At 34.1% G+C, this 13,133-nt stretch overlaps 1 protein-coding gene across 1 annotated transcript in view; it reads right to left on the bottom strand.

Annotated features, from left to right (window-relative positions):
* Positions 1 to 13,133, bottom strand: part of LONP2 (lon peptidase 2, peroxisomal) — a 116,042-nt gene that overhangs the window by 86,220 nt on the left and 16,689 nt on the right. Inside the window, exons 3-6 of the mRNA XM_074293324.1 lie at positions 11,611 to 11,742; positions 10,662 to 10,784; positions 8,672 to 8,835; positions 6,933 to 7,027 (exon numbers count right to left, since the gene is read on the bottom strand). Coding sequence (XP_074149425.1) covers positions 6,933 to 7,027; positions 8,672 to 8,835; positions 10,662 to 10,784; positions 11,611 to 11,742 — 514 coding nt within the window. The remainder of the gene's footprint in view (positions 1 to 6,932; positions 7,028 to 8,671; positions 8,836 to 10,661; positions 10,785 to 11,610; positions 11,743 to 13,133) is intronic.

Here is a 13,133-nt window from a genome sequence, read left to right as displayed (position 1 = left end):
TTTGAATACTCAAATCAACTATCTCATTTTTACTTCAACTGAAGAAGCTCTTTCAGATCTGATTGCTGAACTGTTATTAGAAAATAGGACAGACCAAGAAAAGACTGCAATTTTTTTCTCCTTCGTAGGATGTCTTAAGGGAGGGTTCAGAACTGGTTCATCTATTATCATGGAAGCTAACAACAAAGAAAATGTCCTGCTGTAATCTCTATCTTTTTAAAGTATTGTAGATATTCATTTTCACTTGAGAAATGATACTTAGATCTAGAGGTTAGCTTTTTGGGACAGAAAATGTTTCAAAAGAATGAAATTCCTATATAATCTGTATTCCAATTTTGTTTCCCAACCTAAGCTTTCTTAAATAAGTGTTTTGCTATAGTTGTATATTAACTTTATATTATATTATTTTAACTTTATATATTTCCTCCCATACCTAGAGATCTATTCCTTAGAACAAAAGAAGACAAAAAGTTGAGTCTGATGATTTATGTAATGTATCATATCAACAATCTTGGCACATCTGTAAAGAAAGGAGGGAAGTGCATTTTTTCATCTTCTTTGGGACAAACTTCCAAAATCAAGTTTTCAGAAAGGTCACCACTGAATAACTTAGCACTTAAAATTCTTATATGTTATATGAGTATAGAAAAGGGAGGAGATGTAAGAAAGAAGGTGTGGAGCTGGAAATCCATAGGAACTGATAATTGATTAGATATAGGAGCTAAGGGAAAGTGATGAGTTATGGGGAGTTCTTGGGTTCCCAAGTTTGGTAACTAGAAGGCTGAGAGTGATCTCAGTTAAAACAGGGAAATTGGAAGGGATTAAAGAGAGAAGACAAAGTAAAGATAGCAAATGCTAGTAGATATCTAGTGCTACTACATAAATAAGTAAAATGAAAACATGCACAGAGAGAGCAATTTGCTGCAACAATAAAGGAAAAAATGTGAGTATAATTTTACTCTGCTTGACTCTCTGCAACTCACCATTTCATAGAAGTCATTAACATCACAACATAGGACAATGGTTTATTGAAAGAAGAGAAGCTCAAATATGTAATTATATTTGTAAAGGGATTTTGGGCATCACTAGAGGTTTTTTTTTTAAACATCCATATATTAGTGTTTGAAAAATAACAGTTTATTATAGACTTGAAACCAAATCTCAGGCTGCTTAACAGCAGTTGAGCCAATATTAGGCTGTGGTTTGCGGTTTCTTTAGCAAAAATACAACCACTCCCTCAAGAGACACACAGATGAGCAACTTTTAGCAGATGGAACTGAATCAGTCTGGCAGGACCAGCTTCTTCCGGCTATGTAGGATTTTATCTAAACTGGCAGTGAATGAGACAGGATCCACGTGGGATCTGATGAAACAATGTCTAATTTACTTGGCTGAAAGGTGATTTAGAAGGTAATTTAGTCTAGTCACCTATGCCATTCCCCCCAAATTGGGCCATATCAAAGGAGGGAACCCTATTTACCAGAAGTCATGTCCCACTATATTCATCTCATATATGTCTTCCAGAAAAGATTAGCATGATTGAAAATGAATTTGTTTCAGTAATTAGTTCAATACCAATATTCTGACTAGGAAAGGTTCCACTAGAGGGCAATATTTCTTCACAACTTCCAAAAAACTAGACTTCTCAGGTTACTTGTTGATTTGTTCTCAAGTTCATTTGACAGTGCACTGTGAATCATACTTCCTGAACTGTGAGACTTGTTTTAATCTAGCAAAAATGAACATTAGGTTCTCAGAGACTAAGATAAAAGTCTGATTAGGTCTTTCTTATACAATGTATATTACAATTGAAAGTGGCAAACAACCCCCCAAACTTAGTCTTAAATCTAGCATTCAAGGCCCTTCATAAGACGTTTCCAGATACCAACATCTTCCATTTAGAACTTAAAGGGACCTCAATGCTATCTAATCTAAAGAGAAATACCTTCTATAACATTTTACTTAATGCACAGTTGAAACTATTAGTTTTTCCTAACAATAAACCTAAGTCTGCTTCTCTGCAGCTTTCTGCCACTATTATTGTTCCTAACTTTGCCTTATAGAACCAAGAATATAAAGTCTAGATGACATTTTTTCAAATGATATAAATAATTAATGTCTCCTCAAATCCACAAGATCTTCTTAGTTCCTTCTTGGATCTTCATAAGACGTTATTTCTAGTGCCCTCATCATCACTGATGTCTTTCTGTGGGTACACATAGTATACAGAACTGGTCACAATGTTCCCTCTTATACTGTGCAATTCTTGCCCATGTCTCTTCCTTATTCCAAAAAGATGTATCTAATGTGGGGAAGCCTTCCTTTGGTCCATATTTCATGAATGCTAGTGTTGTCCTTGGACTGCCATCTTTTATTCCTCTTTCTGTTTAGCCACCTTCTTTTGTAGCCTGTTAATTATTTCCTACTCATCCTATACACAGCTTTCTCTCTATATATCTGAATATTATCTTCTCCATCAGATTGCAAGATCCTTGAAGGCAGGGACTGCAAATTAATAAAAGCTAATGAAAAAGTGATATCACTTTAAAAGTTGCATTAAAAAAAGTATAAGAGTATAGTCACTGTGATGCTCATTTTTCTGAGCTATTCTTTGAGGAAGTTAGGAACTACTGTTCTTATAATTCAATATCCTAAAAATTGGTAGGAAAAAACCATTTCCCCCCATCCCATACATGGAAAGCCATTTAAATGTATGTTGAAGAACCTCTGTCATTTTCCTACAGGAAACTAACAAAAGAATCAAGATAATATATTTGCTTAATAAAAATAAACAACCATGGTTTCTCTTAAACTGAGAACATACTGCTAATTTTAGTTAATTAACAATTATTGAGTGAATTCCTTACTTTCCTCAAAGAATTTAACAACTATCAGTACAGGAACATAAAACATTCAATAAGACGTGGTTGGGTGCCTGGTTAAGGGAAGCTGGCAAGAAAAGATTTAAGTTCCAGTTATTAAAAACCATATGCAAATAAAATTATTCTGAAAATTACAAAACATTTAAATAAAGCTTGCTGTTGTTTAGTCATTTAAATTGTGTCTGATTCTTCACGACCCCATTTAGGGTTTTCTTAGCAAAGATATTGGATTGGGTTGACATTTCCAGCTTATCTGACAGGCAAGGAAACTGAAATATAGAAGATTAAGTGGTGTGCCTAGGTTCAATACTGCTAATCAAAATTCACATTTGAATTCAGGTTTTCTTGACTCTAGGCCTTGCATGCTAGGCAATGAATCATCTAGCTGCTCCCAGAATGAATCTTATACTAAAGGCTGAACTGGCACCCAATTTACTTAGTAGAAAGAACACTTAAGTCAAAGATAAAAAGAGCTTAAGTTCCTAAAAAAAGCTTTAAGCAATAAGGAGGTAAAATTAAAAAGAAATTTTTAAAAAAACAAACCTGTTTTGTCCTCTATGCTGTCTTTTTATGCAATTCCTTTTCTTGAAGGGAATTGTCTTTTAACACTCCTTTACCATCTACTGTAGACCAACTTACATGGCTAGATATCTTTTTGCTTTGTACATAGTATATACACAACAAAAAAAATTACATTTTTTTAAAAAAGTTTTTTTTGAAATACATTTTTTATAAACATGGGAGGGGAAGGTCTGTAAAAATTTGGATATTTGCAAATATGTGTGATAAATAGGAATCTTCTCCTATTTAAATAGCTAGAGAAAGTTGGTCATTTCCAATGGCAGAGTTATTGAATTCTTTCTCTTCTTATTTCATATTTGTTGTGAGGATTGTTAAATTACGACTAACAACAATTTATTTCATAATGCCTGCTTTTGTAGCTCCTTATGACATGAAGAAAGTGAGTTTACTTTTTAGAATTTTGCAATTGCAAGTGAAATCCTTTTTCTGGTTAACACAAACTTGTATTACTTGCTTAAATACATTTGCATATATATACGACTATATTAATAAAGTTTTTCCCTCGCTTGCCTCCAGATCAGGATCTTTATGTACTAAAAGCTTATTCCTTGTTCCTCTACATAATCAGAGTTAGTAATCATGTGTAGAATACCAAAGGGAAAATTTATAAGCATGTCCTCACATTTGATATAGCAACCCACCAATGATGGTCAGGCAAAGGAGAATCAGAGAGGCTTCCATGGAAATGTTTAAATCCATATTTACTGAATGCTATACTATATGCCTTATGCCTATAACTCTTATGTTTTCATCCCTAAAACTAGCAGAAGCATCCCCAGTTATAATCTTATAGATAACTAAGTTTATCAGCCTCATAGCACCTGGGATCACAGAAAGATATTCCACATTCCCCTTATTCTTATACTTCTCAACCAATTATAGGCCTCAAATATTTCCAAGTGTAAGTCTGGAAACATCTTGTTTACTACAAATCAATATCCCAATACCTTCATAAAAGAGAGAGTACCCCTAAACAAGTCAGAAATGGGTCTTTTCATGTAGAAGAAGGAAAAGCTAGGAACCTATATTGGGAGCAATGGTCTCAGAACTACCTCACTATGGATGCTAGGTTGGAGAACCATAGCTCCCTTGCTGGTCTGCCACCTTAGCTGACAATAAGTGAGAAAACCTTTTCTACCAGTGCAGGTCAGAACCCTCTCTGTGATTCAGTCACGGAGTCTCTAAAAGCTCAAGTTCAGGGTCTTGCCCAGAGTCACACTGCTACTATATCACAGGTAGGATGTGAACCTGAGGCTCTCGGGATGGCTTTTTGTAAACAATGCCACATTGCTTTGCTGCATAGAATATTCTGAAATAAATATCATTTGGATACACAAGAGCCTCCTTTGCCTTCCCCAGAGTGGATAATGAATGACCACAGTCACTCATTTGGATAATATTTTATGATCAAATGTTGGGAGTGAAATGGTAGGAGCCACTGATCTTTTTCTCATATAAAAACCCCTGGGAGGAGGCTGAGTTAGGAAAAAAGAAGTTCAGCTTAGCTTCTCCAGAAAACCTACCCCACAAAGATGTAGAAAACACACGAGGCAGGATTTGGATTGGGAAAGCCAAGAAAAAACCAAAATGAGTCACTTTTCCAGCCTGGGTAGCTCAGGGAAACAGAGAGTCAGACAAACAGGTCTCCTGGCAATGAGGATATGGTCTGGCCAAGAGTGTGGCATGTGTAGAGCATGCAACGCCCAGCGACTGAAAGAGAGACAAGGCTGGGTACTGGGGCAACAAAAGAGCCCTGAACGAGTGTAGTATGCAGGAACAAGTGCTGTCTGGCAGTTCTGCCACCCTATGCACAGTTCTAGGTCAGGCCAAGCTGAGGAGCTATTCAAAGATATGACGGTGAGGATCAGTTGCCCCTACATTCCCTCTGAGCAAGAAACAAGTTTGGAAGCAAAAAGTAGCTGGGTGGTTCAGATCTCAGAGGCACAGCAGGCTGTTAATTCTAGCCTCTAACCCAGCTAGAAATCTGCATTGGAATAATGAGTGCAGAAGTCCTAAACCAAAGGGGAATCTATGAATCAGTCACTCAGAACTTGCAGAGTATTCCGGTGGATGAAGAATGACTCAGTCCTGCAGCAGTTTACTAAAGCTGCCAACCAAGACCACTGAAAGATCCAAATCTGGGTCAGGAACCTATAAAACTCAGACCAGGAAGGCAGTGAAAATATTATACTTTGAATCACATTAGATTGGGGTCATTGAAAAAATGAAGACTCTCCAAGCTTAAACCTTAAAAGCAGTAAGATTTTAAAAAGACAGAAGCTCAGGTCAGACATTCTCCTCTAGAAATACATAGAGCTTAGCACTAACAAAGTCCAAAACCAAGAAAGAAGCTGGAAAAATGAAAAAGCAAAAACAAAAACTAACAAAAAAATTCCCAAGAATCCCACCATAAAGAATTATAATGGCTGGGAAGGACAAATCAAGAACACAAGAACAACTTGAAAACATTTAAAAATAATCAAAGAAAAATGCGATTTTTTTTTTAAAGCTGAAAAATTAATTTAAAAGTCAATGAGAGTGACAGAGAAAAAAATGGGAAAAGAAATGAGAATTTTGGAAGAAAGAATAACTTTGGGGGTAGGGAAGGTACAAAAGCTTTACCCAAGAAAATAATAATCTGCAAATTAGAATTAACCAAATAGATACTAACAATGTCATGAGACATCAAAAAAAATTATTAAAACAAAGTCAAAGATTGAAAAAAAATTGAAGATGTATAGTATCTCATAGCAAAAACAAGTGACCTGAAAGTAGGCCTGATAAAGTAGAGATAATTTAAGAATCATTGAATTACTTGAAAGCATGACCTAAAAACTACTAAAATTCACACAAGGACCTCATTCAAGCAGTAAGTGGCTCAAATTCAACAGCTCTCTTCTTCACATAATATATGCTAGCCTAAACTGGCCTCTTTGCTATGACTCGAACACAAGATTTCACTCCAACTCTGCCCTATGCCTTTGTACAGACAGCCCTCCTTATTCTTTACTATTACCACCATGAATTTTCTTGGCTTCATTCCTCACTTAGCTCATGTGCTACCTTCCCCCCACAGGAAACTTCTCAATCGATTTAATTGTTGGTGAAATGCATTTAAACAAATCTTATATTAAGGGCTAACTTGGCATCCAATCCATTCAGAAAAGAGAAAGAATACTTGTCCTGAAATTAACTATAAATAAAAATTTTAAAACTTTCTAAAGGAGGTTTAAGTAATGGGGAAGAAAAATTATATTTCTTCTCCTCAATCTATAATGTATATACTTAATCTTTTTACTTTGCTCTCATCCTGCTTAGAACACTACTATTTCTTTTTCACAGAAAGCACTTAATAATATTTGCTGGAGTCAAAAAAAATTAGAGGGCAGTATTTAAAAAAAAAAAGTTTTCAGGTATTTTTCAGGTCAACAATCAGTCAATGAGAAAATCTTCTTCTTCCAAGCTTACCAGTTGTGCTCTTGTTCCAAGGCAATTCCACCATAAGTTCCAAATAATTTCTAGTCAGGGCATATTCTGGCATTGACTGAGGCATTTTTTTCAGCCTGCTCCCAAAACAAACAAGAAAATTTACATAAGAAACAAAGTTATAAACATAGGCGAACTTACAGCAAAAGTAATGTCCAATTTTCCTTTCTTGACCAAAAGAAGCAAGAACATTTATGTTGGGAAGACAGGCTAACATGACAGAGCTTAACTACACTACACAATTTCTGAAAGGAGATGTGTTCATTTGACAGAAAAGAGACTTTCTAAACATGTACAGAAGATTACTTTTTTTTTTTTTTTTTAAGAGGCTACAGTCAATCTCAATTACTCTCCTTGAAAACTAGGAGCAAAAAAAGACTCATGTTCAATTATATATTCATAGTCATATTAGTGATATTTATCAAGATTACCCAGAAATAGATTCTTTGAGTAAAATACAACTATTTACTTGTTCCCTTGATTTCCTCTCTCACTAGCAAGATTTATTTTCCTATCCATATTCAACAAAATAAAACCTCCAAAACTAGAATTCAACTAATAAGAACTGTTAACTGGATTTTAAAAACATTAGTCTTTTAGAAAAGGTAACTGCCATGAAAATAGGTTAAAATCAGATATTTATTTATTCAAAAAAACAATCTCTAGAACATTCTCAGTGCCAAACATACTTGGTACAAGATAAATTTTTAATATCCATTGACTGACATCATGAAGTTAGCACAGAATCTTCTATCCCTTCTCTATCAACAGTATTGTATAATCATCATTAATGACCTGGAAGCAATGCCAGAATCTCAAAGCCACAATTATATTCACTAGGCTATATTAAAGCAAGAAGAGATTCAGACTTTTAATAACGGTTTTTAAAAAGGGCTGAAACAAAAAAAAAATGGTTTTTAATCTGATCTTGAGATAATCTTCATATTTTTTTTTAACTTGGAACCATCTACTTAATGAGCATACCAGTTAATCGAGGTTTTACTGTACTATGCTATATCCTGAACAAAGTTAAGCAAGACTTGCCCATAAGAGTTTACAAATTAAAGATGACAATAACATTTAAAAACATACGGACAATGGAACAAATGCTAAATAAATCAAAGTATTTTTTATGTCTAAACTTTGGTTTGGTGTATTCTGTGAAGTGATAAAACAGAACATAAAAATTGCTCAGTATTTAAACAGTGTAGGGTTGAGGAGTGAGTCATCGCTGGTCTTCAAATGACTGAAGGGAAAGCAAGATTTATTGTCAATTCTGAAAGAGACAGATGCACAAGGAATGATGATGATCAAGACTTTCTTGGGGTTGGGAAGGTAGAAAACTGAACTCAAACTTAGGAACAGCATGCCCAAATAATGAAGAGGACATTGAATAAATCTGCCTAAAAACTGAAAAGATGAACAAAGCATTAGAAAACAGCAACTGTCCTAATCTTTCAATTAAATTTCATTAAACATGGGCCTTTATGAAACAACTACAATATCATGGGCACTAGGAATAAAAAGACAAAAATTAAACAGATCTCTGCTGTCAAAGATTTTATATTCTGTACTCTTTGAGAGCAGGGCAGAATGGTAGAATTCATCAATAGTTTTAGTTCAGTCAGCAGACCCTGAAAATATGACTATAAGCCACTGAAACCACAAAAAACCTTTTACACAACCATAAATGTGTCCACTTTATTTGTATCCAAACCCACCTCTTTATCTCTTTGACACAGACTTTATGAGCTTGCTCTGGCATGCTAGATGTTCGGATTTTCTTTTCTAACATGACAATGTCATCATTATCTTCATCCTCATCTTCATCTTCTAAAGTTCCAGGAATGTGTGTAATCCTCCTGATGGGACGTATAGCAATAACCTTAGAGATAAAGTAGAAGCATAACGTTACATATTTTTTATCTTTATTACAAGAGTTAATGCCTAATTACATATGAGACTATGAACAAAGGGCTATATGATTTTCAAACAAAAACATTAAATTAATGTAGAAGAGCAATAATCGCCATTTACACTTACGTAGCACTAAGATTTATAAAGTGTTTCCTTCACAATGACCTTGTGAAATAGATATTGTTCCCCCATTTTATAGATAAGGAAACAGGTAGAAAGGGCAAAGTAATTTTTTTTTTCCTGAGGCTGGGGTTAAGTGACTTGCCCCAGGGTCACACAGCTAGGAAGTGTTAAGTGTCTGAGATCAAATTTGAACTTGGGTCCTCCTGAATTCAAGGGTGGTGCTCTATCCACTGCGCCACCTAGCTGTCCCAGCAAAGTAATTTTTCAAAGGCACAAGTCTAGAATGGAGGGAAAGGTTATTTTTACTATTTAGGATAATAAGCACTAATCAATTATTACTGCTATACCCAGAGTAGACACAAAGTTTGCTAAAGTGAATGTCCTTCCTCCAAAAGATCTTGGCTCCTTTTACCTTTGCTTTAGAACATGCAGAGTTCTTCATGTTCAAGAAAAACAAATACTTGGTCTTGCAGACTTTCTCTAGCTCCCATTCTATTTTTATTCCCTTTTTTCACTGCTATGTTTTTCAAATGAATTATCTACACCCATTGTCTTTCATTTCTTCATCTCACAACTGACTTCAGATTTGGCCTAAATCACTTCTACTCCTACCACTCTAATGAAATTGTATCTCTCATCTGAATGATTTCATTTCAATTTGTAAAATTCCTGACAACAGCATAAAGTGCAAGGACTGTATTGTATGCAATTCCTTTGCATTCCTAGGACTAAGCAGAGTACCTAAAAGAACCAGAGTGAAAGTGACAGGACCTGAATTCTGATCTTGGATTTTTACTAATGAGCCATTAGTTCTTGAGTATGTCCCTTTCCCATGAGTAAAATGAGAAAATTTAATACTGAATTTCTGAAATCCCTTCTAGTTTTAACGTTTTGATTTTATTAAATATATCAATAAAATCTTGGTTACCTGGGACTGTTAAAGAACAAATTGTTATAAAGGACTGAGTTTCCTAAATATAAAAATTTACCCATTATGCATCAAAATGGATATTTAAAAAACATTTTTTTGGATGAAAACCTTTCTGAAGTATACCACACAGTTCGCTGCCATCTTAAAAATGACAATAACCATAATTAAACCTAGTTTTGATGACTAGAGATCATCATTATGAGATTCAATTATTGCATGCATTAATATTGTGATACCTGTTGGACCTGTTTTGTTATGTAAAGCTGTAGAACACAGAGGAATTTTTTAAAAATAGTTTCTGTCTCTTACTTAATTGTCAGGCTGATGCTTATCCCTTCTTACTGCTATAAATATGCCTAGCTATAGCCTGTTCCCCTTGTAATCTGCTGATTCTTCTCTGTTGCAGGCTTGCAAACTACTAAGCCAAACTTGTTGGAATAAAATAAGAATAAATGGATTCTGAATGAGGACCTGAAAAGGATCTCAAGGGAGATTTACTGAAAAAACTTTGTTCCACTCTCCCATTCTTCCGGCTTCCACCCCCACCCTGTTTTCTCCTCCTCCTGTCTTATTTCCTGGTTCTTTATTTGCATTCTAGATAAGTAAAATTGCCAAATAACAGTTCTGGGTAGGAATGACAATGTAGAAACTTGCAGATTATTAAGAATTATCAGCTCATTCTTAATAAAAAACCATCTGGAATCTTGGGGGAAAAATAGCAGATTAAAAATTGGGCTTACCCGCTTATCATCATCTTGCTTATGTTTTCTGGTTTTCTGAAGCAACTTAAGGCCTTCAATTTGTCTTACCAGCAAAGGTATGGTCATTTTGAATCTTTCTTCCAGGCTCACAGCATCCAAAATCTGACAAAACATAATGAATTTAATGAATACTGTCTGCTCATGGTATTTTGGCAGATATACCTTTCAGTAATTATATATGGTCCATAGTCAAAAAAAGATACAAGTTTTTAAGAAAGAACACAGACACAGTCAACTCAAATAAAATAAAGAGACAATTTTAAACAATCAGTATATATTTTGAAACATTACAGTTAACACCTTCAAATGAATTTTTATCAAAATAATAAAGACATTTCAAAGGATTCCATTTTTTCCTCCTGAATAATGTTAAATGGAATAAATTAAAATGGAATAAATTTTTTTACTTTCTCCTCTTTCTAGTGATATGCATTTATAATTCAGCATAATACTATCATACCACCAGTGACATTTATATAACTCCTCCAAGTTTCCAAAATGCTTTGTATATATTATCATACAATATAATAGCATTATACATAAGATATATATTCAGAAACTGAGGCTTAGAAATGGAAATAACTTGCCCATTGTCATATGGCACAGACATAGAATGTTGAACCCAGATTCAGTTAGTGACTCTAAGCTGGCCCTCAAGCTACAGTGACATACAACCCATACCACCCCTCTAAAACATTTCAGATTAGTCAAGTCTTGGGTAAAAGAGTAAAGTATTTTTCAGTTATAAAGTAAGAAAAATGGTACATTATTGAAAAGTTATGTGACAAAGATTTCTGAGAAACATTTTAATCACTGATTCCAGTTACTAGTAATTCATTTCTAACAATAAGGCTATTTAGTCAAAGTGCGACCTAGTTTCAAATTAAAAGAAAGAAGGAATTTGGAGTTCATAATGGGAGCACAATACCTGAAGCTTCTCTTTGTTACTTGTGCGGATAATTGAAGTGAGGATGTCTGGTAACGCTTCCCTTGGCAGACTGTCTAAAAGACGTCTCAGTTTAGCAACAGCAGGAACAGACATATCCAACATTTCAACCAGCTAGAAATCAAGAAAAATCACATTTTAAAATGTGATTTGGAATCTTTTCTGAATGACAATGAACCTTTCTAAATTTAGGTTAAACCCTTGATAATTGGGGAATTATTTTTAAAATAAATAATATAATATTAATATAAATATAATATTAAAAGAAATAAAATAATATAATAATAAATTAAATATAAGTAAAGGTAATGATTACTAAAAATTTTGAAGTAGTGAAAATAAATTATTTCAAAAGAAAGATTACTGGTTAAATAACAGAAACATCTTTTAGACAAATTTGAGTGACAAAGAATATGATCTGAGATTTTTCAAAAATCTCAATCTGAATGAAAAACAGAAAGGAGTTTTGTGTTTCCTTCTAGTATTTATGAATGGCTTTTTGTAAATACTCTTTGATTTGTAAAGCAGGTATACTTAAACACCAAGGATTCTTTCAGCTAGCCGGAGATACATAAATTTTCCTCCATGTATAATTTGATTCCAGAAATATGGAGTCAAAGAACATTTTTGTCTTGAAATCTCTCTTTCCATTCCTAGCAAGGAAATGCCACAAAGAAAAAGCATTAAGATTTATAATAATGATAGCATTTCTATAGTGACACACACATATATATTTGCATATACATACACATACACATGTTTACAAAGCACTTTAACTCATTTGATGCTCATAACATTATGAGACAGGTGCTCTTAAAATGCCATTTTTTCAGATGAGGAAACTGAGACCCAGAGTTATAGTCATTTATTCAGATCACAGTATCTGAATCAGGATTTGAACACAAGTCTTTCTGACTCCAAGACCTAGCTGCCCCAGATTTTTTAATATTATTTTATTTTTCCAAATTCATAGTTTTTAATATTCCCCCTTGCAAAACCTTGTGTCCCAAATTTCTCCCCTTCTCTTCCCTCTTCCCCCTTCCCCAAATAAAAGGCAGCAAACAATCCAATGTAGGTTAAACATATGCAATTCTTCTAAACATATTTCCATGTTGTACAAGAAAAAATCACCAAAATCACCAAAAAAAAAAAAAAAAAAAAAAATGGAGAAAAAACAAGCAAGCAAACAATGAACAACAAAAAGATGAGAATGCCATGTTTTGCTCCACATTTGGTCTCCATAGTTTTCTTTTTGGATGCTGATGGCTATTTTCTGTCCAAAGTCTATTGGGATTGCTTTGGATCACTGAACCAGTGAGAAGAACCAAGCCTTTCATTGCGCATCATCACACATTCTTGCTGTTAGTGTGAACAATGTATTCCTGATTCTGTTTGTTTTACTCAGCATCAGTTCATGTAAATCTTTCCAGGCCTTTATGAAATCAGCTTGTTCATCATTTTTTGTAGAACAATAATATTCCATTACCTTCATGTCTGTTCAGCCA

This window comes from Sminthopsis crassicaudata, chromosome 2, assembly GCF_048593235.1.
Source record: "Sminthopsis crassicaudata isolate SCR6 chromosome 2, ASM4859323v1, whole genome shotgun sequence".
NCBI classification, from domain to species: Eukaryota; Metazoa; Chordata; class Mammalia; order Dasyuromorphia; family Dasyuridae; genus Sminthopsis; species Sminthopsis crassicaudata.
This window is presented reverse-complemented; position numbering and strand designations above follow the sequence as displayed.